The 26,881-nt window shown below is 39.4% G+C and overlaps 1 protein-coding gene across 3 annotated transcripts in view; it reads left to right on the top strand.

Moving 5' to 3' along the window:
- PCDH11X (protocadherin 11 X-linked) overlaps window positions 1-26,881 on the top strand; it is a 475,627-nt gene that overhangs the window by 112,184 nt on the left and 336,562 nt on the right. For all 3 annotated transcript variants that reach the window (XM_077890193.1, XM_077890191.1, XM_077890194.1), the window contains exon 3: window positions 17,940-20,456. In XM_077890193.1, the coding sequence (XP_077746319.1) occupies window positions 17,940-20,456 (2,517 nt within the window). The remainder of the gene's footprint in view (window positions 1-17,939; window positions 20,457-26,881) is intronic.

Raw genomic sequence — 26,881 nt, 5'->3', positions numbered from 1 at the left:
TCTGCCTCTAAAATAAAAATAAATAAATAAATAAATAAATAAATAAATAAATAAATAAAAATAAATCTTAAAGAGAAAGAAATGCAATGGATTTCTGCATGTTGATTTTGTATCCTTCAACTTTATTGAAATCCTCTATTGGTTCTATCAATTTTTTTTGGTGGAGTCTTCTGTGTGTTCTACATAGAATATTGTGTCATCTGCAAGTACTGAAAGTTTGACTTCTTCATTGCTGACTTGAGTGCCTTTTATTTATTTTTGTTGTCTGACTGCTGAAGCTAGGACTTCCAGTACCTTGTTAACAATGGTGAGAGTGGGCATCCCTGTTGTGTTCTTAACCTTAGAGAAAGAGGTCTCAGTTTTTCCCCACTGAGGATGATGTTAACTGTGAGTCATTCAAATATGTCCTTTATGATGTTGAGGTATGTTCCCTCTATCTCTACTCTATTGACGATTTTTTTCAAGAATGGATGCATTACTTCATCAAATGCTATTTCTGCATCTATTGAGATGATCATATGGTTCTTATACTTTCATTTTTTAATGTGGTGTATGGAATTGATTTATGAATATTGAACCACCCTTACAGCCCATGAATAAATCCAACTTGATCATGATTAATAATTATTTTAATGTACTATTGGATTTGATTTGCTAGTAATTTGTTGAGAATATTTGCATCCACATTCATCAGGGATATTGTCCTATTTCTCCTTTTTATTGGAGTCTTTGGTTTTGGAAACAAAGTAATGCTGGCCTCACAGAATGAGTTTGGAAGTTTTCCTTCCATTTTTATATTTCGGAACAGTTTCAGAAGGATAGGTATTAGCTATTTTTTAATACTTCACTTTATTTATTTATTTTATTTTTATTTATTTTTATTTTTATTTATTTATTTTTATTTTTTTGAGAGAGAGAGAGAGAGAAACAGAGAGAGATAGTGCAAGCATGAGGCTGGGGGGAGGAGACAAGCAGACTTCCTGCTGAGCATGGAGCCTGACATGGGGGGGGTGGTGATTCCAAGACCCTGAGATCATGACCTGACCAAAGTCAGACGTTTAGTTGCCTGAGCCATCCAGGCATTTCAGGTATTAACTCTTTTTCCAATATTTGGTAGAATTCCCCTGGGAAGCCATCTAGCTCTTGAGTTTTATTTGTTGGGAGATCACTGATTAGTGATTCCATTTCTTTGCTGGTTATGGTTCTGTTAAAATGTTCTATTTCTTCCTGTTGCAGTTTTGATAGTTTGTATGTTTTGGGGAATGTATCCATTTCTTCCAGATTGCCCAATTTGTAGGCATATAAGTATTCAAAATATTCTCTTATAAGTGTTTGTATTTCTGTGTTGTTGGTTGCAATCTCTCCTCTTTAATTCATGATTTTATTGATTTGGGTCCTTTTTCTTTTTATTTTCATATGTCTGACTAGGGGTTTACTGGGTTTTGGGGGTGTTTTTGTTTTTTGTTTTAAAGTGGGAGACTCAGCTTTAGACCTCGCCTTTCAGACCTTTTTTTTTTTAAGATTTTATTCATTCATTCATGAGAGACACAGAGAAAGAGGCAGAGGCATTCATGAAAGACACAGAGAAAGAGGCAGAGGCAGAGGCATAGAGCAGGATCCATGCAGGAAGCCTGATGTGGGACTCAATCCCAAGACACTGGGATAACGACCTGAGCTGAAGGCAGACACTCAATTACTGAGCCACCCAGGTGCCCCCAGTATTATTCTTTCAAAGAACCAGCTCCTAGTTTCATTGATCTGTACTACCGTTTATTTTTGTTTCTTTTGTTTGTTTCTATATCATTCATTGCTACTCTAATCTTTATTACATACCTTCTTCTACTGGATTTAGGCTTTATTTGCTCGTCCTTTTCTAGCTCCTTTAGGTGTAAGAATAGATTGTGTATTTAAGACATTTCTTGTTTCCTGAGGAAGGACTATATTGCTATATATTTCCCTCTTATGACTTTTCTTGCTGTATCTCAAAGGTTTTGGACTGTCATGTTTTTACTTGCATTTGCTTCCATTAATTTTTTTTCTTCTTTAATTTCCTGATTGACCCATTTATTCCGTCAGTTCTTTACCCTTCATGTATTTGTGGTCTCCTATCTTTTTCTTGTTATCGGTTCAAGTTTCATTATGTTGTTGTTGGAAAACATGCATGGTATGATTTGAATCTTTTTATACTTGTTGAGGCCTGATTTGTGACCCATATGTAATCGATTCTGGAGAAGGTTCCATTTGCATTTATTTCACTCATATGTGGAGTTTAATAAACAATCAAAGAGAAAAAGAGAGAGGGAGAGAAAGAGCCAAACCACGAAACAGACCCTTAACTAAAAAGAACAAACTGATGGTTCCCGAAGAAGAGTGGGTAGGGAAATGGGTGAAATAGGATATGAGGATTAAGGAGTGCACTTGTGATGAGCACTGGCTGTTGTATGGAAATATTGAATCAGCATATTGTACACTTGAAACAAATATTACAGTGTATGTTAACTGACTGGAATTTTTTTTTTCAGGGATCAATTAACATTTATTCAGAATGGGCTCACCCCAATTACATGTAACTCTTTACCTAATTTTTTAATAAATTCATTTTTTATTGGTGTTCAATTTACCAACATACAAAATAACACCCAGTGCTCAACCCATCAGTTGCCCCCCTCAGTGTCCATCACTCAGTCACCCCCAACCCCCGCCCACCACCCCTTCAACCACCCTAGTTCGTTTCCCAGACTTAGGAGTCTCTTATGTTCTGTCTCCCTTTCTGATATTTACCACTCATTTTTTCTCCTTTCCCCCTTTATTTCCTTTCACTATTATTTATATTCCCCAAATGAATGAGAACATATAATATTTGTCCTTCTCCGATTGACTTATTTCACTCAGCATAATATCCTCCAGTTCTGGGAGTCCCTGGGTGGCGCAGCGGTTTAGCGCCGGCCTTTGGCCCGGGGTGCGATCCTGGAGACCCGGGATTGAATCCCACGTCGGGGTCCCGGTGCATGGAGCCTGCTTCTCCCTCTGCCTATGTCTCTGCCTCTCTCTCTCTGTGTGACTATCATAAATAAATAAAAATTAAAAAAATATATCCTCCAGTTCCATCCACGTCGAAGCACGTGGTGGCTATTTGTCGTTTCTAATGGCTGAGTAATATTCCCTTGTATACATAGACCACATCTTCCTTATCCATTCATCTTTCAATGGACACCGAGGCTCCTTCCACACTTTGGCTATTGTGGACATTGCTGCTATAAACATCGGGGTGCAGGTGTCCCGGCATTTCATTGCCTCCGTATCATTGGGGTAAATCTCCAGCAGTGCAATTGCTGGGTCATAGGGCACATCTATTTTTAACTCTTTGAGGAACCTCCACACAGTTTTCCAGAGTGGCTGCACCAGTTCACATTGCCACCAACAGTGCAAGAGGGTTCCCCTTTCTCCACATCTTCTCCAACATTTGTTCTTTCCTGCCTTCTAATTTTCCCCATTCTCACTGGTGTGAGGTGGTACCTCACTGTGGTTTTGATTTGTATTTGCCTGATGGCAAGTGATGCAGAGCATTTTCTCATGTGCATGTTGGCCATGTCTATGTCTAACTGTGAGATTTCTGTTCATGTCTTTTGCCCATTTCAGGATTGGATTGTTTGTTTCTTTGCTGTTGAGTTTAATAAGTTCTTTGTAAATCTTGGACACTAGTACTATATCTGATACGTCATTTGCAAATATCTTCTCCCATTCTGTAGGTTGTCTTTTAGTTTTGTTGACTGTTTCTTTTGCTGTGCAAAAGCTTCCTATCTTGATGAAGTCCCAATAGTTCACTTTTGCTTTTGTTTCTCTTGCCTTCATGGATGTATCTGGCAAGAAGTTACTGTGGCCAAGTTCAAAACGGGTGTTGCCTGTGTTCGCCTCCAGCATTTTGATGGAATCTTACTCACATTTAGATCTTTAATCAATTTTGAGTTTATCTTTGTGTATGATGCAAGAGAGTGGTCTAGTTCCATTCTTCTGCAGGTAGATGTCCAATTTTCCCAGCACCATTTATTGAAGAGACTGTCTTTTTTCCAGTGGATAGTCTTTCCTCCTTTGTCAAATATTAGTTGACCATAAAGCTTGAGGGTCCACTTCTGGATTCTCTATTCTGTTCCATTGATCTATTTGTCTGTTTTTGTGCCAGTACCACAGTCTTGATGACCACAGCTTTGTAGTACAACCTGAAATCTGGCATTGTGAAGCCCCAGCTCTAGTTTTCTTTTTTAATATTCCCCTGGCTATTCGGGGTCTTTTCTGATTCCACACAAATTTTAAGATAATTTGTTCCAGCTCTCTGAAGAAAGTCCATGGTATTTTGATAGGGATTGCATTAAACGTCTAAATTGCCCTGGGTAACATTGACATTTTCACACTATTAATTCTACCAATCCATGAGCATGGAATATTTTTCCATCTCTTTGTGTCTTCCTCAATTTCTTTCAGAAGTGTTCTCTAGTTTTTAGGGCATAAATCCTTTACCTCTTTGGTTAGGTTTATTCCTAGGTATCTTATGCTTTTGGGTGCAATTATAAATGGGATGGACTCCCTAATTTCTTTCTTCAGTCTCATTGTTAGTGTATAGACATGCCACTGACTTCTGGGCATTGATTTTGTATCCTGCCACACTGCCAAATTGTTGTAGGAGTTCTCACAGTCTTAGGGTGGAGGATTTTGGGTTTTCTAAGTAGAGTATCATGTGATTTGCGAAGAAGGAGAGGATGACTTCTTTGCCAATTTGAATGCCTTTTATTTCTTTTAGTTCTCTGATTGCAGAGGCTAGGACTTCTAGTACTATGTTGACTGGCAGTGGTGAGAGTGGACATCCCTGTCTTGTTCCTGATCTTAGGGGAAAGGCTCCCAGTGCTTCCCCATTGAGAATGATATTTCTGTGGGCTTTTCATAGATGGCTTTTAAGATGTAGAGGAATGTTCCCTCTATCCCTGCATTCTGAAGAGTTTTGATCAGGAATGGATGCTGTATTTTGTCAAATGCTTTCTCTCCATCTATTGAGAGGATCATATGGTTCTTGTTTTTTCTCTTCCTGATATGACCAAACACTCTGATTGCTTTACAGGTGTTGAACCAGCCTTGCATCCTGGGGATAAATCCCACTTGATCATGATGAATCATCTTAATGTATTGTTAGATCCTATTGGCTAGTATCTTTTGAGAATTTTGGCATCCATGATCATCAAGGATATTGGTCTATAATTCTCCTTTTTGGTGGGGTCTTTGTCTGGTTTTGGAATTAAGGTGATGCTGGCCTCACAAAACTAGTTTGGAAATATTCCATTTCTTTCTATCTTTCTGAACAGCTTTAGTAGAATATGTATGTTTTCTTCTTTAAACGTTTGATAGAATTCCCCAGGGAAGCCCTCTGGCCCTGGACTTTTGTATCTTGGGAGGTTTTTGATGACTGCTTCAATTTTCTCCCTGGTTATTGGCCTGTTCAGGTTTTCTATTTCTTCCTGTTCCCGTTTTGGTAGTTTATGGTTTTCCAGAATTGCGTCCATTTATTCTAGATTGCCTAATTTATTGGTGTATAGCTGCTTGTAATATATTTTTTAAATTGTTTGTATTTCCTTGGTGTTGGTAGTGATCTCTCCTTTCTCATTCATTATTTCATTAATTTGGGTCTTTTCTCTCTTCTTTTTAATAAGGCTGGGTGATGGTTTATCTATCTTATTAATTCTTTCAAAGAACCAACTCCTGGTTTTGTTGATCTGTTCCACAGTTCTTCTCATATCCATTTCATTGAGTTATGCTTGAATCTTTATTAACTCTCTTCTTCTGTTACGTGTAGGATCTATTTGCTATTTTTTCTCCAGCTCCTTTAGGTGCCAGGTTAGCTTTTGTGTTTGAGTTCTTTCCAGTTTTTGGATGCATGCGTATATTGTGATGTATTTCCCCCTCAGGACTGCTTTTGCTGCATCCCAAAGATTTTGAATGGTTGTATCTTCATTCTAATTAGTTTCCATGAATCTTTTTAATTCTTCTCTAATTTCCTGGTTGACCCTTTCATCTTTTAGCAGGATGGTCCTTAACCCCCACTTGTTTGAAATCCTTCCTAACTTCTTCTTCTGATTTAGTTCTAATTTCAAAGCATTATAGTCTGAGAATACGCAGGGGACAATCCCAATCTTTTGGTATTGATTAAGACCTGATTTGTGACCCAGTATGTGGTCTATTCTGGAGAAAGTTCCATGTGAACTTGAGAAGAATGTGTATTCAGTTTCATTTGGATGTAAAATTTTGTAAATATCTCTGAAATCCATCTGGTTCAGTGTATCATTTAAAGCTTTTATATCTTTGGAGATGTTGTGCTTAACAGATCTATCGATTGTAGAAAGTGCTACATTGAAGTCACCAAGCATAAGTGTATTATTATCTAAGTATGTCTTAACTTTGGTTATTAATTGATTGATATACTACTTGGCAGCTCCCACATTTGGGGCATATATATTGATGATTGTTAAGTCCTCTTGTTGGATAGATCCTTTAAGTGTGATATAGTGTCCCTCTTCATCTCTCACTACAGTCTTCGGGATAAACTTTAGTTTATGTGATATAAGGATGGCTACCCCTCCTTCCTTTTTAAGACCATTTGAATGGTACATGGTTCTCAAAACTTTTATTTTCAGGCTGTACGTGTCCATATGTCTAAAATGAGTCTCTTATAGACAGCAAATAGATGGGTCCTCCTTTTATCCAGTCTTAAACCCTGCGCCTTTTTTTTTTATAAAGATTACCAGTTTTTTTATTTTATTTAAATTTTTTTTATTATTATTATTTATTTATGATAGTCACAGAGAGAGAGAGAGAGAGGCAGAGACATAGGCAGAGGGAGAAGCAGGCTCCATGCACCGGGAGCCCGATGTGGGATTCGATCCCGGGTCTCCAGGATCACGCCCTGGGCCAAAGGCAGGTGCTAAACCACTGCGCCACCCAGGGATCCCAACCCTGCGCCTTTTGATGGGGTCATTAAGCCCATTCACGTTCAGAGTTACTATTGAAAGATATGAGTTTAGTGTCATCATGATACCTATTCAGTCCCTGTTTTTGTGGATTATTCCATTGGACTTCCTCTTTCTTTTACAGAGTACCCCCTTACAATTTCTTGCAGAGCTGGCTTCCTGGTCACATATTCTTTCAGTTCCTGCCTATCTTGGAAACTCTTTATCTCTCCTTCTATTCTCAATGAGAGCCATGCTGGATAAAGGATTTTGGCCGCATGTTCTTCTCATTTAGGACCCTGAATATATCCTGCCAGCCCTTTATGGCCTGGCAAGCCTCTGTGGAGAGGTCTGCTGTTAGTCTAATATTTCTCCCCATAAAAGTTAGAGATTTCTTGTCTCTTGCTGCTTTAAGGATCTTCTCTTTATCTTTGGAATTTGCAAGCTTCACTATTAAATGTCGAGGTGTTGAATAGTTTTTATTGATTTTAGGGGGGTGATTGCTCTATTTCCTGGATCTGAATGCCTGTTCCCTTCCCAGATTAGGAAAGTTTTCAGCTATGATTTGTTCAAATACATATTCTGGACCTCTGTCCCTTTTGGTGCCCTCGGGAACCCCAATTAAATGTAGGTTTTTCTTCCTCAGGCTGTCATTTAATTCCCGTAATCTATCCTCATGATCTTTTAATTGTTTGTCTCTTTTTTCCTCAGTTTCCCTCTTTGCCATCTACTTGTCTTCTATGTCACTCACCCGTTCTTCTACCTCATTAACCCTTGTCGTTAGTACCTCTAGTTTGAATTGGCTCTCATTTAATTGATTTTTAATTTCTGCCTGATTAGATCTAATTTCTGCAGTCATGAAGTCTCTTGAGTCCTTTATGCTTTTTTCTAGAGCCACCAGTAGCTTCATAATAGTACTTCTGAATTGGCTTTCTGACATTGAATTGTAATCCAAATTTTGTAACTGTGGGCGGGGGACTGTTTTTGATTCTTTCTTTTGAGGTGAGTTTTTCCTTCTAGTCATTTTGCTCAGTGCAGAGTGGCCAAAAACAAGTTGTATTGGGAAAAGGAGAAAAAGAGAGAAGAGAAAGAAGAAAAGAAAAAGAAAGAAAAAAGGAAAAAAAGGAAGAAGAAAAAAAGAAGAAAAGAAAAAAACGGTGGGGGAAGCAAACAAAACAAAAAACAAAAAATAAGGAGGAGTATCCTCTGATTCTGTATACTGTAAATCCCTCGACTTCCCCTGGAACTTTCCAGTGCTGCTTGGTCAATAATTTGTTTTTCCCCTGTCCATCTAGCTGGTCTTGTGGGGGAGGGGCCTGCTGTGCTGATTCTCAGGTTTCAGCACTTGGGGGAGCTGCTCAGCCTCCTGCCTAGTGCAAGGCTTAGTGAAAGTTGTTTAACCTGTTTTTCCTGTGAGGCCACTGTGAAGCTCAGTGGAGGTTGTTTATCCTGTGAGGTCCCAGGAGGAACAACAACAGTGGCAGTGGCCAGCTCTCCAGCCCTTGAGTCAGCTCCTGCAGTAACTACTGGAGCTTTCAGTGCAGGTGCCTGGATGCTCCGGGGGCGGGGGCCGCTGATCCGCTCAGTTCTTGCCACCTGGCGGCTGGTGCGTCCTTGCTGTCCTGTGCCTTCCCGGCCTCTGCCTGTCCCGGGGGGGAGCGCCGGATCTTGGGCTCTGTCCCTGGCACCCTGGGCACTCGGGCCTGTGCTGTTGGAATTGCGCTCCCGGTCGCACAGCCCCCTCTGTGCAGAGCCTCCGCTGGGAGCTGCCCCCCGAGGTGTTCCCGGTACAGCCGGGCGTGCTTCAGACCTTTAGGGAGCTTGGCCGTGGGGTGTGGCGCGCTCTCCTCGGAGTGCAGTTCCTCTGTTAGTGTCCCAGGGAGCCTGAGGGCTTCCCTGCCTCTACTGGGATCCTGCTCCCATTCCCTGTGATCGCCTTTCCTTCCGGGAATATTGGTGAAACCCCTGCTTCTCCAAGTCTGGGCTTTCCTGTCCTAGGGTCAATCACAGGTCTTAGCCCAGCTCCTCGTGGTGCCCCTCCCCCTTGGATGCCTTTGATTTCTTTATTTCTTTTTTCCTCGTCTTCCTACCGTGATAGAAGCGTGAACTCTTCTCACTATAGCGTTCCAGCTGTTCTCTCTTTAAATCTCAGGCCGAATTTGTAGATTTTCAGGATTATTTAAAGGTTATCTAGGTAATTTGGTGGGAACAGGTGACTTGGGGACTGTACTCTTCTGCCATCTTGCCCTGCCTCACTCCATTTGCATTTGAAAAGACTGTATATTCTGTTGCTTTAGGAAGAAATGTTCTGAATATATCTATGAAATTCATCTGGTCCAGGGTTCATTCAAAGCCACTGTTTTCTTGTTGATTTTCTACTTAGATGATCTATCCATTTATGTAAGTGAGAGTTAAAGGCCCCTACTGCTATTGTATTTTTATCAGTGATTTTCTCTATGTTAGCTATTAACTGATTTATATATTTGATTGCTCCCAAATTGGAGGTATAAATATATTCAATTATTAGATCTTCTTGTTGGATGTACCTCTTTGTTATGATACAGTGTCCTTCTTCATCTCTTGTTACAGTCAGGTTCAAATTCTAGTTTTTCTGATAAGTATGGCTAATCTGGCTTTCTTTTAATGTCCATTAACATATTAGATGATTCTCCAGCCTCTCCCTTTCAATCTGCAGGTAACTTTATGTCTAAAATAAGTCTTTATATGCAGTATACAGATTCTTCTTTTTTTATCCAGTCTGATACCCTATATCTTTTGATTGGAACACTTAGTTCATTTACATTCAGGGTGATTTTTGATAGATATTAATTTAGTGCCATTGTATTGCCTATAGAGTTGGTGTTACTGGTGATGTTCTCTGGTCCCTTCTATTCTTTGTTACTTTTGGTCTTTTCTTCCTCACTCAAGAGTCTCCCTTAAAATTTCTTGCAGGGCTGGTTTAGTGATCATGAAGTCATTTAGTTTTTGTTTAGGAAATGTGTTCTCTTCCCTTCTATTCTTAATGACAGCCTTTCTCTATAAAGTATTCTCTGCTGCATTTTTCCTCCATTCAGCATGTTGAATATATCTTGCTACTTTCTTCTGGCCTACAAAGTTTCCTTGGAGATATCTGCTGCTAACATTATTTGTCTTCCTTTGTAGGTTGGGGATTTATTTTCCTTTGCTCTATTCAATATTCTTTACTTATCTCTGTATTTTGCAAATTTTACTAAGATATGTGTTGGTGTTGGTCTGCTGTTGTTGATTTTGATGGAAGTTCTCTGTGCCTCCTGGATTTGAATGGTTGTTTCCCTTCCCTGATTAGGGAAGTTTTCAGCTACAATTTCCTCAACTAAACCTTCTGCCCCCTTTTTCCTGCCTTATAATTCTGGGACTCCTATGATATGAATATTATTACACTTCATGTAGTCACTGATTTCCCTAATTCTATATTCTATTCCAATATTGTCCTTTCCCTCTTCTTTTTATTATTTTCCATATCACTTATTTGTTCTTCTGTTTTTTCCATCCTTTTGATCATTACAGCCAGTTTTGCATCTTGGTTATAGCCTTTTTTATTTTGGCTGGCCTAGTTTTAAGCATTTTGTCTTTGTGGTAAGGAACTCCCTGGTGTCTCCTATGCTTTTCTCAAGCCCAAGCACTATCCTTATGATTATTGTGTTAAATTCTAATCCAGGCATCGTACTTATATGGATCCCTAGCTGTGACCTTTCCTTGTTCTTTCTTTTGGGATTAATTACTCCTTGTTGGTATTTTGTCTAGGTGTCTGTCTTCTCTTAAGAAAGTCTGTTATGAAAAAAAAAGTCTGTTATGTTCCTGCTCTTGAGTGTAATGGCTATTATTTTAAGACATAACAGCCTGGAACTTCAGGAAGTGTTTCTGGTATATGTTGTGTGCACTCTGGTGTTGTGTGGCTGCTCTTTCCCTCAGGTCAGTCCTCAGCAGAGGTTCTCTTTGCCTACACTGGGAAGTGTTTGGACCTTGTCCACTGTGTCATGAGTTTTAACTGGGTGTGCTCTGGTTTGCTTGGTAAAAGAGTCTAGATCTTATTTCCCCTAGAGTTGAAGCTTTGCAGTACTCTATGGTGAGTAGACATAAAAGTGCAGGTGGATTCTGCTGGTCTTGGGGGAGCAGCCAACTGCTGCTCTGACTCTCAGGCACACTTGCCCTTGTGAAACAGAACCTGCTGAGCACTGGGGTAGGGTTTGCTGTAAGTAGCTCAAGCTTCCATTGTGGGTGCTCTCCTGCTCACTGAAGTATGTCTGTGCTGATGGGCAGGAGTAAAAATGGTGTCAGCCTGTTGTCTTATACCTGGAGAGGCAAGTTGGAAGCTGCTGCTGTATAGAAAGCTCTCCCAAAAGATTGTACAATCTCTTGTCATTTATTCCAGGCTTTCCTCAGATCCCTGCCTTCATCCTGTCTGTCTCTGGACCATCTGCCCATCTGCCTGAGCAGTGCACCTGTGTTTTATCTCAGGCTTGCTGGCTGGGTTTCAAAACTCCAAATTTTATGGAAGCAGTATGGCAAGGATGCATGCTAATCCTCTGGGGGAAGGTCTTGCCATGCTGTGTTTGGTACTGATTTGTCCCAGAAGGACAGCTGCACATACATACAGGGGCTTGAAGTTTATGGTAAAGTGCAGCAACGAGCTGGCATCCAGGTTAGGTGCCCTATGCAGCTGCCTCTCGTCCTATGTTAGCAAACAGGGCAGCTCAGTGGTGACTGCTGTCTCTTTTGTACCCTGACAGGCAGTGCCACCTTTCCCAAATTCACTCCAAGAAAGAAAACTGTCTCACCCAGTCTATGCCCACCAGGCTCCACCCTGGTGTTGGTGCAGACTTCTTTTTTTAAAGATTTTATTTATTTATTCATCAGAAACACACAGAGAGAGAGAGGCAGAGACACAGGCAGAGCGAGAAGCAGGCCCCATGCAGGGAGCCTGACGTGGGACTCGATCCTGGGTCTCTAGGGCCACACCCTGGGCCAAAGGCAGCGCTAAACTGCTGAGCCAGCTAGGGATCTCCTTGGTGCAGACTTCTAAAACTTCTTTACTTTGAGCTCTGCTGCTTGTAAAATCTTGCAATTACCAGCCTCTTTGATTTTCTCATCAATGGTTTTGGGGAGTGCTTTTCTTGTGCAATTCCCTGTGCCTTGCACTCTCTCTTCTTTCCCTCATGTTCCCCCACCAGCACTGGCGATTCTTTCCTCCCCCAAATCACATCTCTGCACCTCCTATTTTAAATAATGTGGCCTCTTTCTCCCTTTAGTTTGGCTTTTTGTTCTCTCAGTCCTCAGATCAATTTCCTGAATGTTCAGAATGATTTTATATGTGTCTAGCTGTGTTCAAGGGAAGAGGCAAGCATAGGGTCCTCCTACTACTCTGCCATCACAATTCCTCTCCCCTCTATTTTTGCTTTAACCTTTGTTATTTCCTTCCTTCTGCTGGATTTGTGTTTTGTTCATTGTTATTTTTCTAGCTCCTTTAAGTGTAAAGTTAGGTTGTTTATATGAGATTTTTCTTGATTCTGGAGATAGGCTTGTATTACCATAAACTACACTCTTAGAACTGCTTTTGTTATGACCCAGAGGTCTTAGATGGTTGTGTTTTTATTTTTAGTTGTTTCCATGTACTATTTTATTTCTTGTTTCATTTCTCATTGACACATTCAGTGTTTAGTAACATGGTATTTAGTTCTCATATATTTGTTTTCTTCATATTTTTTCTTGAGGTTGATTTCTAGTTTCATAGCATTGTGGTTACTAAAGATGCATAGTATGACTTCGGTCTCTTTTAATTCATTCAGACTTGTTTTGTGGCCTAAGGTGTGATCGCTTAAGTTTGAACTCATTCTTTACTCCTCTCCTCCCCATGTTTTAGGTATATAGTGTCATGTTCTACATCCTTTTATTTTGTGAAACCCTTGAGTGATTTTTATAGATATTCTTATTTTTCATACTGTCAATTATTATTTTTTTCCTTTCACTGACTGCCTGCATTTTATCAAAGAGGAAAAAGAAACAAATTGTTCCTAGTGTTGTAATTCAATGAAGTAGAGAAAAAGAAATTTAAATAAGAAGAAGAACCTTATGGTACAGCTATCACTATTCTAATAAGGAGACTTTGCTAAATTTCAATAGATAATATTAAAAGTGTGTGATATCTTAAACCCTGTGCATGGCTTTGCCAAAATTAATAACACTGCTATTAATATTTTAATGTAAGTTTATTTCTTTCAAAGATAGCTGATATTTTCTTAAATACATGACTCTCCTTTCCCTAATATAACTTCAAAGTAAGGAGGAACATGGTGATTTCAAGATTATTTTGAAATATATGACTAACAGCTCAGGCCACTTTACATGGAATTCATTTTTTATCATCTTTCCCTTGACAGTGCTACAAATGAAACCTGAAAGAAATGTTCTAGAAATAGTACATAAAATCTAAATGGTACTGCAATATTGAATATTTAGGAAATAGTTACTATTCTCTCCAGTAGTTCTTGGAAGCCTATAGCAAACTAAGACATGCATAATGAAATTAAAATACATTTATTATAATTTCCATTATATTTATATTGAGAATATTACATTTATTTCCCTAATATTAAATCACATCTCTGTGATTTTATCCATTGGAAACCATGTCTTTGCATTTATCTTGCTCAAAGATGTATCAGTAGGAGTAAGAAAAGCTGATTAAAGAAATAGATTGGTTTGAATAAGTCTAGTAGGAGTAAAGCTCAGAAGTAAAATTTTAGTCTTTCCCCAACATTCTTAGATCTACAGAGTAAACAGCTTTGTTAGTCAGTTTTAGAATCTCTTTGGAAATTTATTTATTTATTCTTTAAATTTTCATTTAAATTCCAGTTAGTTAACATAACAGTGTAATATTAGTTTTAGATGTAGAATTTAGTGTTTCAATGCATACAACACCCAGTGCTCATCACAAGTGCACTCCCTAATCCCCATCACCTATTTAACCCCTCCCCCCACTCACCTCCCCTCTGGTAACCACTAATATGTTTTCTACATTTAAGTCTTTTCTTGATTTGCTCCTGTCTCCCTCTCTTTTTCCCTATAATGTTTGTTTTGTGTCTTAAATTCCACATATGAGTGAAATTATATGGTATTTGTCTTTCTCTGATTTATTTATTTATTTTAGAGAGAAAGAGGCAGTGAAGGAGATGGGCAAGGGGAGAAGAAGAAGAAAGAGAATCTTAAGCAGACTCCCCACTAAGCGGGGAGGCTGGCTCAGGGCTTGATCTCATTATCATGATATGAGCCAAAACGACATCTAGCTGCTTAATCAACTGAGCCACCCAGGTGCCCCCACAATTTATTTTAACTTGTACTTGAGATCAATGTCATTTAAGATATCAGAATCCAAAATCAACATATAATGCATTTCATCCAATTCATATAATATGTTGTATTCTTCTGTGAGATTTTGTTTTCTATTTTCATTATTTGTACATATGTATGTTTAAAGATGTAGAGTTTTGTATTTTATAAATAATGTACTGGCCACTTACCACATTGGCTTACTTACACAAAAAATTATTTTTCATCATTTTTTTCTGAAGTTGTAAATTTTTACCAGAGATTGACACTTTAGCTTATTATATCACTAACAGGAAAAAAGAGTTGTTTTAGGGGTGCCTATGTAGCTCAGTTGGTTAATCATCCAACTCTGTATTTTGCATCAGGTCATGATCTCAGGGTCTTGGTAAAAGCCTTTTAAAATATCTTTACAGGGCAGCCTGGGTGGCTCAGTGGTTTAGCGCCACATTCAGCCAGGGCCTGATCTCACATCGGGCTCCCTGCATGGAGCCTGCTTCTCCCTCTGCCTGTGTCTCTGCCTCTCTCTATCTGTGTGTCTCTCATGAATAAATAAATAAAATCTTTAAAATATATATAAAATAAAATATCTTTACAAAAAGGGGCACCTGGGTGGCTCAGTGGTTGAGCGTCTGTCATTGGCTCAGATAGGGATCTCAGGGTCCTGGTATTGAGCACCACATCAGGCTCCCCACAGGGAGCCTACTTCTCCCTCTGCCTATATCTCTGCCTCTCTCTCTGTGTGTCTCTCATAAATAAAATCTTTAAAAAAAAGTTACAAAAATAAAATTATCATTAATATCTGAGTTTAGGGGATCCCTGGGTGGCTCAGCAGTTTGGTGTCTGCCTTCAGCCCAGGGCGTGATGCTGGAGTCCTGGGATCGAGTACCGTGTCCGGCTCCCTGCCTGGAGCCTGCTTCTCCCTCTGCCTGTGTCTCTGCCTCTCTCTCTGTGTCTATCATGAATAAATAAATAAAATCTTTAAAAAATATATCTGAGTTTATTTAGATAAATTTTTTAAACAGCTCTTTAAAAAAAAAAGATTTTATTTATTCATTCATGAGACACACACAGAGAGAGAGAGACAGAGAGAGAGAGAGAGAGAGGCAGAGACACAGGCAGAGGGAGAAGCAGGCTCCATGCACGGAGCCTGACATGGGACTCATTCCCAGGTCTCCAGGATCACGTCCTGGACTAAAGGTGGCGCCAAACCACTGAGCCACCAGGGCTGCCCTTTAGATCAAATTTTAAATAACTTTTGCACTTTTAAATAGTTCTGACTTGAAAAATGTTTCCCTTGCTAAGCACTTTATTCAAAGGAAAGGCAAATTTTAATTGGTATATATGAATTAAATATTAATAAAATATTCATTCTATTGTATGGATTTAAAACAAGATACCCAACACACATTGATTACATCATATGATTTTTTAAAATTCACATTGAAGCAGATCAAGGAGAGAGGAAGATGGCAGCAGAGTAGGAGAACCCAAACTCTTACTATTTCTGAAATGCCACCTTAAATTTAATAATAAACATCTAATTCTTCTACCAAGATATATTATGGTTCTAGATTTGAATAAAAATGTAAGTGAATATCAGCACAAAAAAAAATCCTGAAATTTGCAGAAATACACTTCAAGAGGTACCAGATAGATGTATTTGAATATTGTACAAGATCATATATACACAATTATAACATTTTGGTAAATAAAACTATAATATAACCATATAATCTCACCATATAGTTTAGTGACCCCTATTAACTGAATATCAGTTATTTGTTTCTAACATTTAGGATCATGTTTTAGAAATTGCTATGATAAAACTGTGAAAAAAAATACTCCCTCAGATGTTAACTTGTTTTTAAATGCAGAGCACATAAATGAGAGACCAATAACTGATCCCTGCCACATGCCAGTAACTTTTGTGTTAAACAAATCTATGAATAATTTAAAAATATAGCAGGTTAGGGCACCTGCGTGGCTCAGTCAGTTAAGTGTCCACCTTAGGCTCAGGTCATAATCTCAGGGTCCTGGGAGAGAGCCCCACATTCGACTCTGCTCAGCAGGTAGTCTGCTTCTCCTCACTCTCCATCTGTGCTATCCCTCTCAAATAAATAAACCTTTAATATAAATAAATAAATAAATAAATAAATAAATAAATAAATAAAGTGGGGTGTGTGTGTAAAGATTTATAAATCACCCATGTAATAGGAATCTTAAGGTACTCTTCTGATAATTTTTTCACATCCTCCAGTACCTTTTAATCTCATTCATTTCTGTCAAAAGGTTACAGATAACTGGATAAGACTGCCTGTGAGAGGCAATCAGCAATACTAATCAATCAGTCAGCAAAACAACTATCTGTGTAAGTTTCATCCTATTGTACTTCAAGGAAGAGATTTAATTTTTTTGATAAATTGGACTTTATCAAAATTAGGATATATGACTATTTAAAAGACTTGTTAAAATTATGAGACCCTTGGGGTGTCTAGGTGGCTCAGTCAACTAAGCATGAGACTCTTGATCTTGGCTCAGGTCATGATCTCAGAGTCATGAGATTGAGTCCCATTTTGGGTTCCATGCTCAGCATGGAGTCTGCTTGAGATCTTCTCCCTTTGCCTCTGCCACTTTCCCTGCTCTCTTTTTCTCTCTTTCTGTCAAAATAAATAAGTAAAATCTTTAAAAAGTAATATGAGACCCTTTGTGTGCTGATAAGCAGCACTTAAGATAGCCCATGCATGTTAAATATTTTACAATTTTATATGAATTGCACTTCCTCCTTGGAGATTTAAATGGAAGCTAGAACCAAAGAAGACTTTTTTAAAGATCCCCACAATCTGACTCCATGGACATGAAAAGAAAATTGGTACTTTTCCAAGCTATATTTTCCGATTTGACATTTTAACATGTGATTTTCAGTCTATTGTGTTTGCTCATTTTTAAAAAATAACAATAAAGTTAAATAATATTGCATTGTTAATTTCCAAGAAAATTTCATTTTTAACACCTGTTTCTATATAAAAAATAGAAATTCTGTGTATTTTACACAAAGTTTTATTCTTATCACAGTTTGTGTATTTTCTCCCACCATCAGAGGCTTTACTCATATTTTCAGATGTATGTTCTTGTCTTGGATGGATATCTTTATACTTGATTGTTACTTCTGGTGGTGAAAAAGCATCCTAGGCAACTGAAATCTACAGTAAAATATTTCCATTCATTTGGAGTAACCATGGTTAATTCACATATAATTTCATTCACTATGTGAAATACCAATAACTTTTTATACTTTTTCCTTTTGTAGACTTCAATACTTTACATAACTGACTTACATTTATTACCATAAAATGCTATGAACTGAAAAGCTCTCAGAACATCTTATAGCACAAGTCTCTAATTTTACAAATGCTTGGAGATGTTAAGCAACTTGCTTGTGGTCACAATACTACAGACAGAATTGAGACTTAGAACTTAAGTCTTCTGGCACCTATTTCTGAGCTGATCCTATGTTACATGACTTCAATAAATTGAAAATTGGTCTTATTACATAGGTTAAAATATGTTTCATTGTATGTTTTCTAGGGTCAAAGTACTTTTGGGCTTGATGTCATTGAAACACCAGAAGGAGACAAGATGCCACAGCTGATTGTTCAAAAGGAGTTAGACAGGGAAGAAAAGGATACATATGTAATGAAAGTAAAGGTTGAAGATGGTGGTTTTCCTCAAAGATCCAGTACTGCTATTTTGCAAATAAGTGTTGCTGACACAAATGACAACTGTCCAGTCTTCAAAGAGGATGAGATTGAAGTCAATATACCAGAAAATGCTCCTGTAGGTACTTCAGTGACACAGCTTCATGCCACAGATGCCGACATAGGTGAAAATGCCAAGATTCAATTCTATTTCAGCAACCTAGTCTCCAACATCGCTAAGAGGCTATTTCACCTCAACACCACCACTGGACTTATCACAATCCAAGAACCACTGGATAGGGAGGCATCACCAAACCACAAGTTACTGATTTTGGCAAGTGATGGTGGATTGATACCAGCAAAAGCAATGGTTCTAGTAAATGTTACAGATATCAATGATAATGCTCCGTCAATTGACATAAGATACATCATTAATCCAATCAATGGCACTGTGGTTCTTTCAGAAAATGCTCCACTCAACACCAAAATTGCTCTCATAACCGTGACAGATAAAGATGCTGACCATAATGGCATGGTGACATGCTTCACAGATCATGAAGTCCCTTTCAGATTAAGGCCAGTATTCAGTAATCAGTTTCTCCTGGAGACTGCTGCATATCTTGACTATGAGTCCACAAGAGAATATGCAATTAAATTACTAGCTGCAGATGTTGGCAAACCTCCTCTGAATCAATCATCCGTGCTCCTTGTTAAAGTGAAAGATGAAAATGACAATGCTCCTGTTTTCACCCAGCCTCTCATAAGTCTTTCTCTTCTTGAGAATAACTCTCCTGGAACCAAGTTGACAGAAATAAGTGCAATGGATGCAGACAGTGGACATAATGCGGAGATAAATTATCTGCTAGGTGTTGATGCTCCATCTGAATTCAACCTGGATCATCATACAGGCATTCTGACTGTAGTGAAGAAACTGGATAGAGAGAAACAGGAAAAGTATTCCTTCACAGTTCTGGCAAAAGATAAGGGGATGCCATCCTTAATAACCAATGCCACAGTCTCAGTAACCATTCTTGATCAGAATGACAACAGTCCAATTTTTACTCACAATGAGTACAACTTCTATGTCCCAGAAAACCTTCCAAGACATGGCACAGTAGGACTAATCACTGTAACTGATCCAGATTATGGAGAAAATTCTGTAGTCACTCTCTCCATTTTAGATTTGAATGATGAATTCACCATTGATCCACAGACTGGTGTCATCCAACCAAATATCTCATTTGACAGAGAAAAACAAGAACGTTATACTTTCTATGTAAAGGCTGAAGATGGTGGTAAGATATCACATTCTTCAACTGCCAAAGTGACCATAAATGTGGTTGATGTCAATGACAACAAACCAGTTTTCATTGTCCCTTCTTCCAACAACTCCTATGAATTGGTTCTACCATCCACTAATCCAGGCACAGTGGTCTTTACAGTATTTGCTGTTGACAACGACACTGGCATGAATGCAGAGCTTCATTACAGCATTGTAGGGGGAAACACAAAAAGTCTGTTTATAATTGACCAAACAACAGGCAACATTACACTGAAGGAGAAATGTGTTGTTACAGACCTTGGATTACACAGACTGATAATTAAAGCTAAGGACTTAGGACAACCTGAATCTCTCTTCAATGTTGTAACTGTTAATCTATTTGTGAATGAGTCAGTGACCAATGCTACATGGATTCATGAATTGGTGTACAAAAACATCGAAGCACCAGTGGCCCCAAAGATTGGGACAACTGATGCATCCTCATCAACCAGTGACTATGTCAAGATCATGGTTGCTATTATTGCTGGCACCATAACTGTCATCCTTGTTATTTTCATTACTGCTATAGTAAGATGCCACCAATCACCGCACCTTAAGGCTGCTCAGAAAAACAAGCAAAATTCTGAATGGGTTACTCCAAACCCAGAAAACAGGCAGATGATAATGATGGTGATGAAGAAGAAGAAAAAGAAGACGAAAAAGAAGAAGAAGAAAAAGCATACCCCTAAGAACTTATTGCTTAACTTTGTCACTATTGAAGAAACTAAGGCAAATGATGCTGACAATGATGGAAACACTGTCACACTAGACATTCCCATTGAGCTGGAAGAACAAACCATGTGCAAGTACAACTGGGGCACTATACCTACTACCTTCAAGCCTGACAGCCCTGATTTGGCCAGGCACTATAAGTCAGCCTCTCCACAGCCTGCCTTCCAGATCCAGCCTGAAACTCCCCTGAATTCAAAACACCACATCATCCAGGAACTGCCTCTTGATAACACCTTTGTGGCCTGTGATTCCATCTCCAAGTGTTCCTCCAGCAGTTCTGATCCTTACAGTGTTTCTGACTGCAGCTATTCAGTGACAACTTTCAAAACTCCTGTGTCTGTACACACAAGACTGGTAGGTAATTCAAGTTCCTAACTAATCTTTGTGACTTTAATTTATTTTTAAAAATTACTTTCAGTTGAAGTAGAAATTTACAGAATCTATTGTATTTACTCCAACAATCAAAATGATTATATTCTGCAGAAGTATCCAAATAGGTGTATGGTTTCATTTTGAGTTTGGTAGAAAATCAGAGTAAGGCAACTCCTGATGGTAGGAAGATTGGGTGCAAAGTTATGATTATAATAAGGGAAATATTGTCTGCAGATGGAAGTATGACACTTCTTGCTAGAGAATATACTAGAAAAACACTAAAATAAATGTCCAGGCACTGTCCTTAGTATCACCAGGTGCATGAAGATCAGAACAGTCAGGGCTAGATACATCACAGTAAAGCTTTTTAGAATCTGAAAGAAGGTCCTGATGCTTAAGGGTGTTGAGATTCCCAGTTTCACTTGGGAAAAATCTATGTTTGGTCAACAAAATAAAATAGCATCAGTATGTCCTCCCTACCCACTATGCTCCCAAACTCCCACAATGAAAAGAGAATGTTATTTTTAGATTAGGAACCCACCATTATTCTTTTTTCATAAAATCCTTATTTACACAATGTAACAAGGATTAGAAAAATAAAGGTATGCTACTCATTCTCATCTTCAAGCCAGAACATGAAATATATATGAGATCTCTATTTTGGACATCCATATAAGTATTTGCATATTTGTGCAAGGTATTGAAAGCCCTCCAGGAGACATTCTTAAAAGATAATGAGTTTTGGAAAATGAAATATGTTTATTTTCTTTAATGGGCCTGAAGGAAATTATGGGCATATTAAGCCCAAGAAATCTATGTATAATAATTTAAAACCCAACAAACTTATGAAAAGAAGAGCTTATACAGTGATTTTTATCTGTATTCTGTGGAGAAATTATCACAAATTTCTCTAGAAATTCGTAAGTAAATTGAATGAGTTAAGTAAGATCACTCCTTAAATAAAATCAGGCAATAAAATTTATCTACATCTTGTCTCTGGAAATCATATTGCATGTTGATTTTATTATTTTGTCTATGTTACTTTTTAAAAAGGTCTTCATCTCAATTTCAGTGAATAAAAACTTTTGAAAACCTACTTGGGGGATCCCTGGGTGGCGCAGCGGTTTGGCGCCTGTCTTTGGCGCAGGGCGCGATCCTGGAGACCCGGGATCGAATCCCACGTCAGGCTCCCAGTGCATGGAGCCTGCTTCTCCCTCTGCTTGTATCTCTGCCTCTCTCTCTCTCTCTCTGTGACTATCATAAATAAATAAAAAAAAAAAAAAGAAAACCTACTTGGGCTTGATAAAATGGTTGTAATATGAAAGTCAAAATGAGTATCTTTTCACCAAAGTTAGTGATATTAAAGAAGTATGTCAGAATTCAAAATAACAATGAAATTTTACCATAATTTAGGAAATGATTTTAAGAATTGAGGTCATAAAAAAAAAAGAATTGAGGTCATTTGAGAATATGCATAGTTAATTTATACAATAACATTAACCTTTCTGGGATCCCTGGGTGGTGCAGCGGTTTGGCGCCTGCCTTTGGCCCAGGGCGCGATCCTGGAGACCCGGAATCGAATCCCACGTCTGGCTCCCGGTGCATGGAGCCTGCTTCTCCCTCTGCCTGTGTCTCTGCCTCTCTCTCTCTCTGTGTGTGTGTGTGACTATCATAAATAAATAAAAATTTAAAAAAAAACTTATTTAAACATTAACCTTTCTTAATCACACAGTGAAGGTAAGATACTACTCCTATTGTGGGTGCACTTTTGTTACAATAGGTCCTTAATTATGCTATTGCAGACAGTAAAAATAGAACCCTATCCTCTGTACAGAGTCCTGTTATGCTTCGAATGAGTTTACAACATAGTATTTACTTCTATAGTTCAAGTGAGCCCCATCTGGGTGGATTTCAGATGAGTGACAAACAAAATAGTTGCCTAACATTTCCTCAAGTTTTGTTTTTGTTTATATTTAATAATTCATAAAGGTGCTATCATTTTCTAATTTTTTTCCTTCTGAGGCTGTCATTTATTTCCCTTAACCTATCCTCATGGTCTTTTAATTGTTTCTCTTTTTTTTTCTCAGCTTCCTTCCTTGCCATCAACTTGTCTTCTATGTCATTCACTTGTTCTTCTACCTTGTTAATCCTCATTGTTAGGACCTCCAGTTTGGATTGCATCTCATTTAATTGATTTTTAAGTTTGTCCTGATTAGATTTAAGTTCTGCAGTAATGAAGTTTCATGAATCCTTTATGCTTTTTTCTAGAGCCACAATTTTTTTAACTTTTTCTTTATTTTTATTTTTTCTTCATAATTGTGCTTCTGAATTGGTTTTCTGACATAGAATTGTAATCCAAATTTTGTAACTCTGTGGGAAAGAGTACTGTTTCTGATTCTTTCTTTTGTCGTGAGTTTTTCCTTCTAGTCATTTTGCTCAGTGCAGAGTGGCCAAAAACAAGTACTGGAAAAAGGAGAAAAAGAGAAAAAATGGGGGGCCAGGTAACAAACAGAAAACAAAAAAAAGGGGGGGGGTGTCCTCTGATTCTATATACTGTAAATCCCTTGACTTCCCCTGGAACTTTCCAGTGCTGCTTGGTCAATAACTTGCTTTTCCCCTCTCCTTCAAGCTGGTCTTTAGGGGAGGGGCCTGCTGTGTTGATTCTCAGGTGTGTGCACCTGGGGGAGTTGCCCAGCCCCCTGCCAGTTGCACGGCTCAGTGGGAGTTGTTTATCCTGTGAGGCCCCTGCTCAGTCCCAGGTACAAGGTGACACCAGAAGGAACAACAGCAGTCGTAGCAGCCAGCTCTCCAGCTCTTGAGTCAGCCCCTGCAGTAACTACTGAGGCTCCCAGTCTGCAGGGGTCTAGATGCTGGGGGGGAGGGGTGCTGATCTGAAGACCTCGGGTCCCGCGGTAGGAGCCTCCTTGCTTCACTGTGTCCTCCTGGCCTCCCTCTGTCCAGGGGGAAGCACCAGATCTTGGGCTGTGTCCCCCGGTGCGCTGGGATCTGGGGCCTGCATGCCTGGAATCACGCTCCAGGTGCCGCTAGCCCCCTCCACCCGGAGCCACTGGCCGAGCCGCTGCCTGAGCTGCTCCAGAAGCCCCAAAGGGGGCTCCCTACAGCCCTTTAGGGACCTCGACCCAGGTGTGTGGTGCTCTCTACCCCAGGGCACAGGTCCTCTGTTAGTGTCCCTGGGAGCCTGAGGACATCCCTGCCCCTCTTGGGTTCCTGCCCGAGTTCCTTGTGAGCGCCTTTCCGTGGGGAAGATTGGTAAAGTTTCTGCTTCTCTGGGACTGCGCTTTCCTGTCCACGGGGCACTCTCCGTGGGGTCTTCTTCCAGCTCCTCACGGCCCCTCCCCCTTGGTTGCGTTTTTATTTCTTTATTTTCTTCTGTCTACCTACCTTGATAGAAGCACAAACTCTTCTCACTTTAGCATTCCAGCTGTTCTCTCTTTATATCTCAGACCGAATTCGTAGGTTTTCGGGATGATTTGAAAGTTATCTAGGTAAATTGGTGGGAACATGTGACTTGGGGACCTACTCTTCCTCCATCTTGCCCCACCTCCTAGATCATTGCTTTTGTAACCTGAATTTCCCATTATAAAGGCAAGCAACAAAACAAAACAAAAACAAAGAAATACGATAAAAATGATGTTGCAATAAACCTTATGCTTCTTTTAGCTATAATTTTGCCATAAAAATTTATAATTTGTGGAAGAAACAGTGCAGTGTAATAAAAGAGTTTCATCATGCTTTTTATCCATTTACTTACGCTAAATGCCAACAATTGCAATATAATGCAATGCCGTCTTGTACAAACTTATAGTTAATATATCAATCATCCAGCATAGAATTACTTGCCATCTCAGATTGCTGAAGAATTTAAACATCATCTCTGGGAGTTTGAAAATGAAGCTGAAGTACCCTAGCTACCCTCTGAAAGGTATCCAGGGTAAGAGATTTTTTTTTTAAGACCAAAAACAAAGAACAACCACAAAGAAACACTTTAGTTATTTTTTTTCTGAAAAGATTTACTAATATGGCATTGTTGGGAAAGTAATTATAAGTACCTGCCAGTATGCTTAAAAGTTGGATAATATAAAATGTTCTTATTGGTTTTTATGTAGATGGCAATCATGTTCTTCTGCATAATTATTAAAAAATTATTTTTGTTGTAATCATATTTACTTATCCTAAAAATACTGAAAATGAAGTTCTTTCTATTTTTATCTATTAAAAGGAGAATTTAAAGTTCTTTATACTCCCTGATATAGCTTGAATCATATGAGAGGAGAAACAAGGATTTATTTATTTATATTTTTTAAAGGAGCAGTCTGAATTCTTTTTTTTTCCAATTATTTTTTTTATAATAAATTTATTTTTTATTGGTGTTCAATTTACCAACATACAGAATAACACCCAATGCTCATCCCGTCAAGTGCCCCCCTCAGTGCCCGTCACCCATTCACCCCCACTCCCCGCCCTCCTCCCCTTCCACCACTGCTAGTTTGTTTCCCGAGTTAGGAGTCTTTATGTTCTGTCTCCCTTTCTGATATTTCCCACACATTTCTTCCCTTATATGCCCTTTCACTATTATTTATATTCCCCAAATGAATGAGAAAAGACAATGTTTGTCCTACTCCCATTGACTTACTTCACTCAGCATAATATCCTCCACTTCCATCCCGTTGAAGCAAATGGTGGGTATTTGTAGTTTCTAATGGCTGAGTAATATTCCACTGTATACATAAATCACATCTTCTTTATCCATTCATCTTTCGATGGACACCGAGGCTCCCTCCACAGTTTGGCTATTGTGGACATTGCTGCTATAAACATTGGGGTGCAGGTGTCCCGGTGTTTCATTGCATCTGTATCTTTGGGGTAAATCCCCAACAGTGCAATTGCTGGGTGTAGGGCAGATATATTTTTAACTCTTTGAGGAACCTCCACACAGTTTTCCAGAGTGGCTGCACCAGTTCACATTCCTACCAACAGTGTAAGAGGGTTCCCTTTTCTCTGCATCCTCTCCATCATTTGTGGTTTCCTGCCTTGTTAATTTTCCCCATTCTCACTGGTGTGAGGTGGTATCTCATTGTGGCTTTGATTTGTATTTCCCTGATGGAAAGTGATGCAGAGCATTTTCTCATGTGCATGTTGGCCATGTCTATGTCTTCCTCTGTGAGATTTCTGTTCATGTCTTTTGCCCACTTCATGATTGGATTGTTTGTTTCTTTGGTGTTGAGTTGAATAAGTTCTTTATAGATCTTGGATACTAGTCCTATATCTGGCATGTCATTTGCAAAGATGTTCTCCCATTCTGTAATTTGTCTTTTAGTTTTGTTGACTGTATCCTTTGCTGTGCAAAAGCTTTTTATCTTGATGAAGCCCCAATAGTTCATTCTTGGTATTGTTTCTTTTGCCTTAGTGGATGTATCTTGCAAGAAGTTATATAAAGCTATAGAGTCATATCTAAATAGTGACACATCTATTTTATTTCTCTAGCATTAAATTATCGAATTTGTTGCTTTAAATAATTCGTTCCTTAAAATTAACTCGTGGAGGGGATCCCTGGGTAGCGCAATGGTTTAGCACCTGCCTTTGGCCCAGGGCGCGATCCTGAAGACCTGGGATCGAATCCCACGTCGGGCTCCTGGTGCATGGAGGCTGCTTCTCCCTCTGCCTGTGTCTCTGCCTCTCTCTCTCTCTCTCTCTCTCTCTCTGTGACTATCATAAATAAATAAAAATTAAAAAAAAAATTAACTCGTGGAGGAGGGGCAAGATGGCAGAAGAGTAGGATCCCCAAATCACCTGTCCCCAACAAATTACCTAGATAACCTTCAAATCATCCTGAAAATCTATGAATTCGGCATGAGATTTAAAGAGAGAACAGCTGGAATACTACAGTGAGAAGAGTTCGCACTGCTATCAAGGTAGGAAGACGGGGGAAAAATAATTAAAGAATCAACAGGCATCCAAGGGGGAGGGGCCCCGCGAGGAGCCGGGCTAAGGCCGGGGTGAGTGTCCCCAGGACAGGAGAGCCCTGCCTGCAGAAGCAAGAGCTTCACCAATCTTCCCGTACAGAAAGGTGCTTGCAGGGAGTTAGAGCAGGACCCCAGGAGGGGCGGGAATGCCCTCAGGCTCCCTGAGACACTAACAGACACCTGCGCACCAGGGAGAGTGTGCCGAGCTCCCTAAAGGACTGCAGTGCGCGCAGGCATTGACCTGGGAGCAGCTGGAGGGGCTCGGGCAGCAGCTCCACGGAGAGGCGGCTGAGCCACCCGGAGGTCAAATCCAACAGCCAGGCCCGGGAGCACTGGGCGCCGGGGACACAGCCCAGGATCCAGCCTTCCCCCGGGACACGCACAAGCTTGGAGGGCCCAGGACAGCAAGGACACTCCTGCCCG

The sequence above is a fragment of the Canis aureus genome, chromosome X (genome assembly GCF_053574225.1).
Source record: "Canis aureus isolate CA01 chromosome X, VMU_Caureus_v.1.0, whole genome shotgun sequence".
NCBI classification, from domain to species: Eukaryota; Metazoa; Chordata; class Mammalia; order Carnivora; family Canidae; genus Canis; species Canis aureus.
This window is presented reverse-complemented; position numbering and strand designations above follow the sequence as displayed.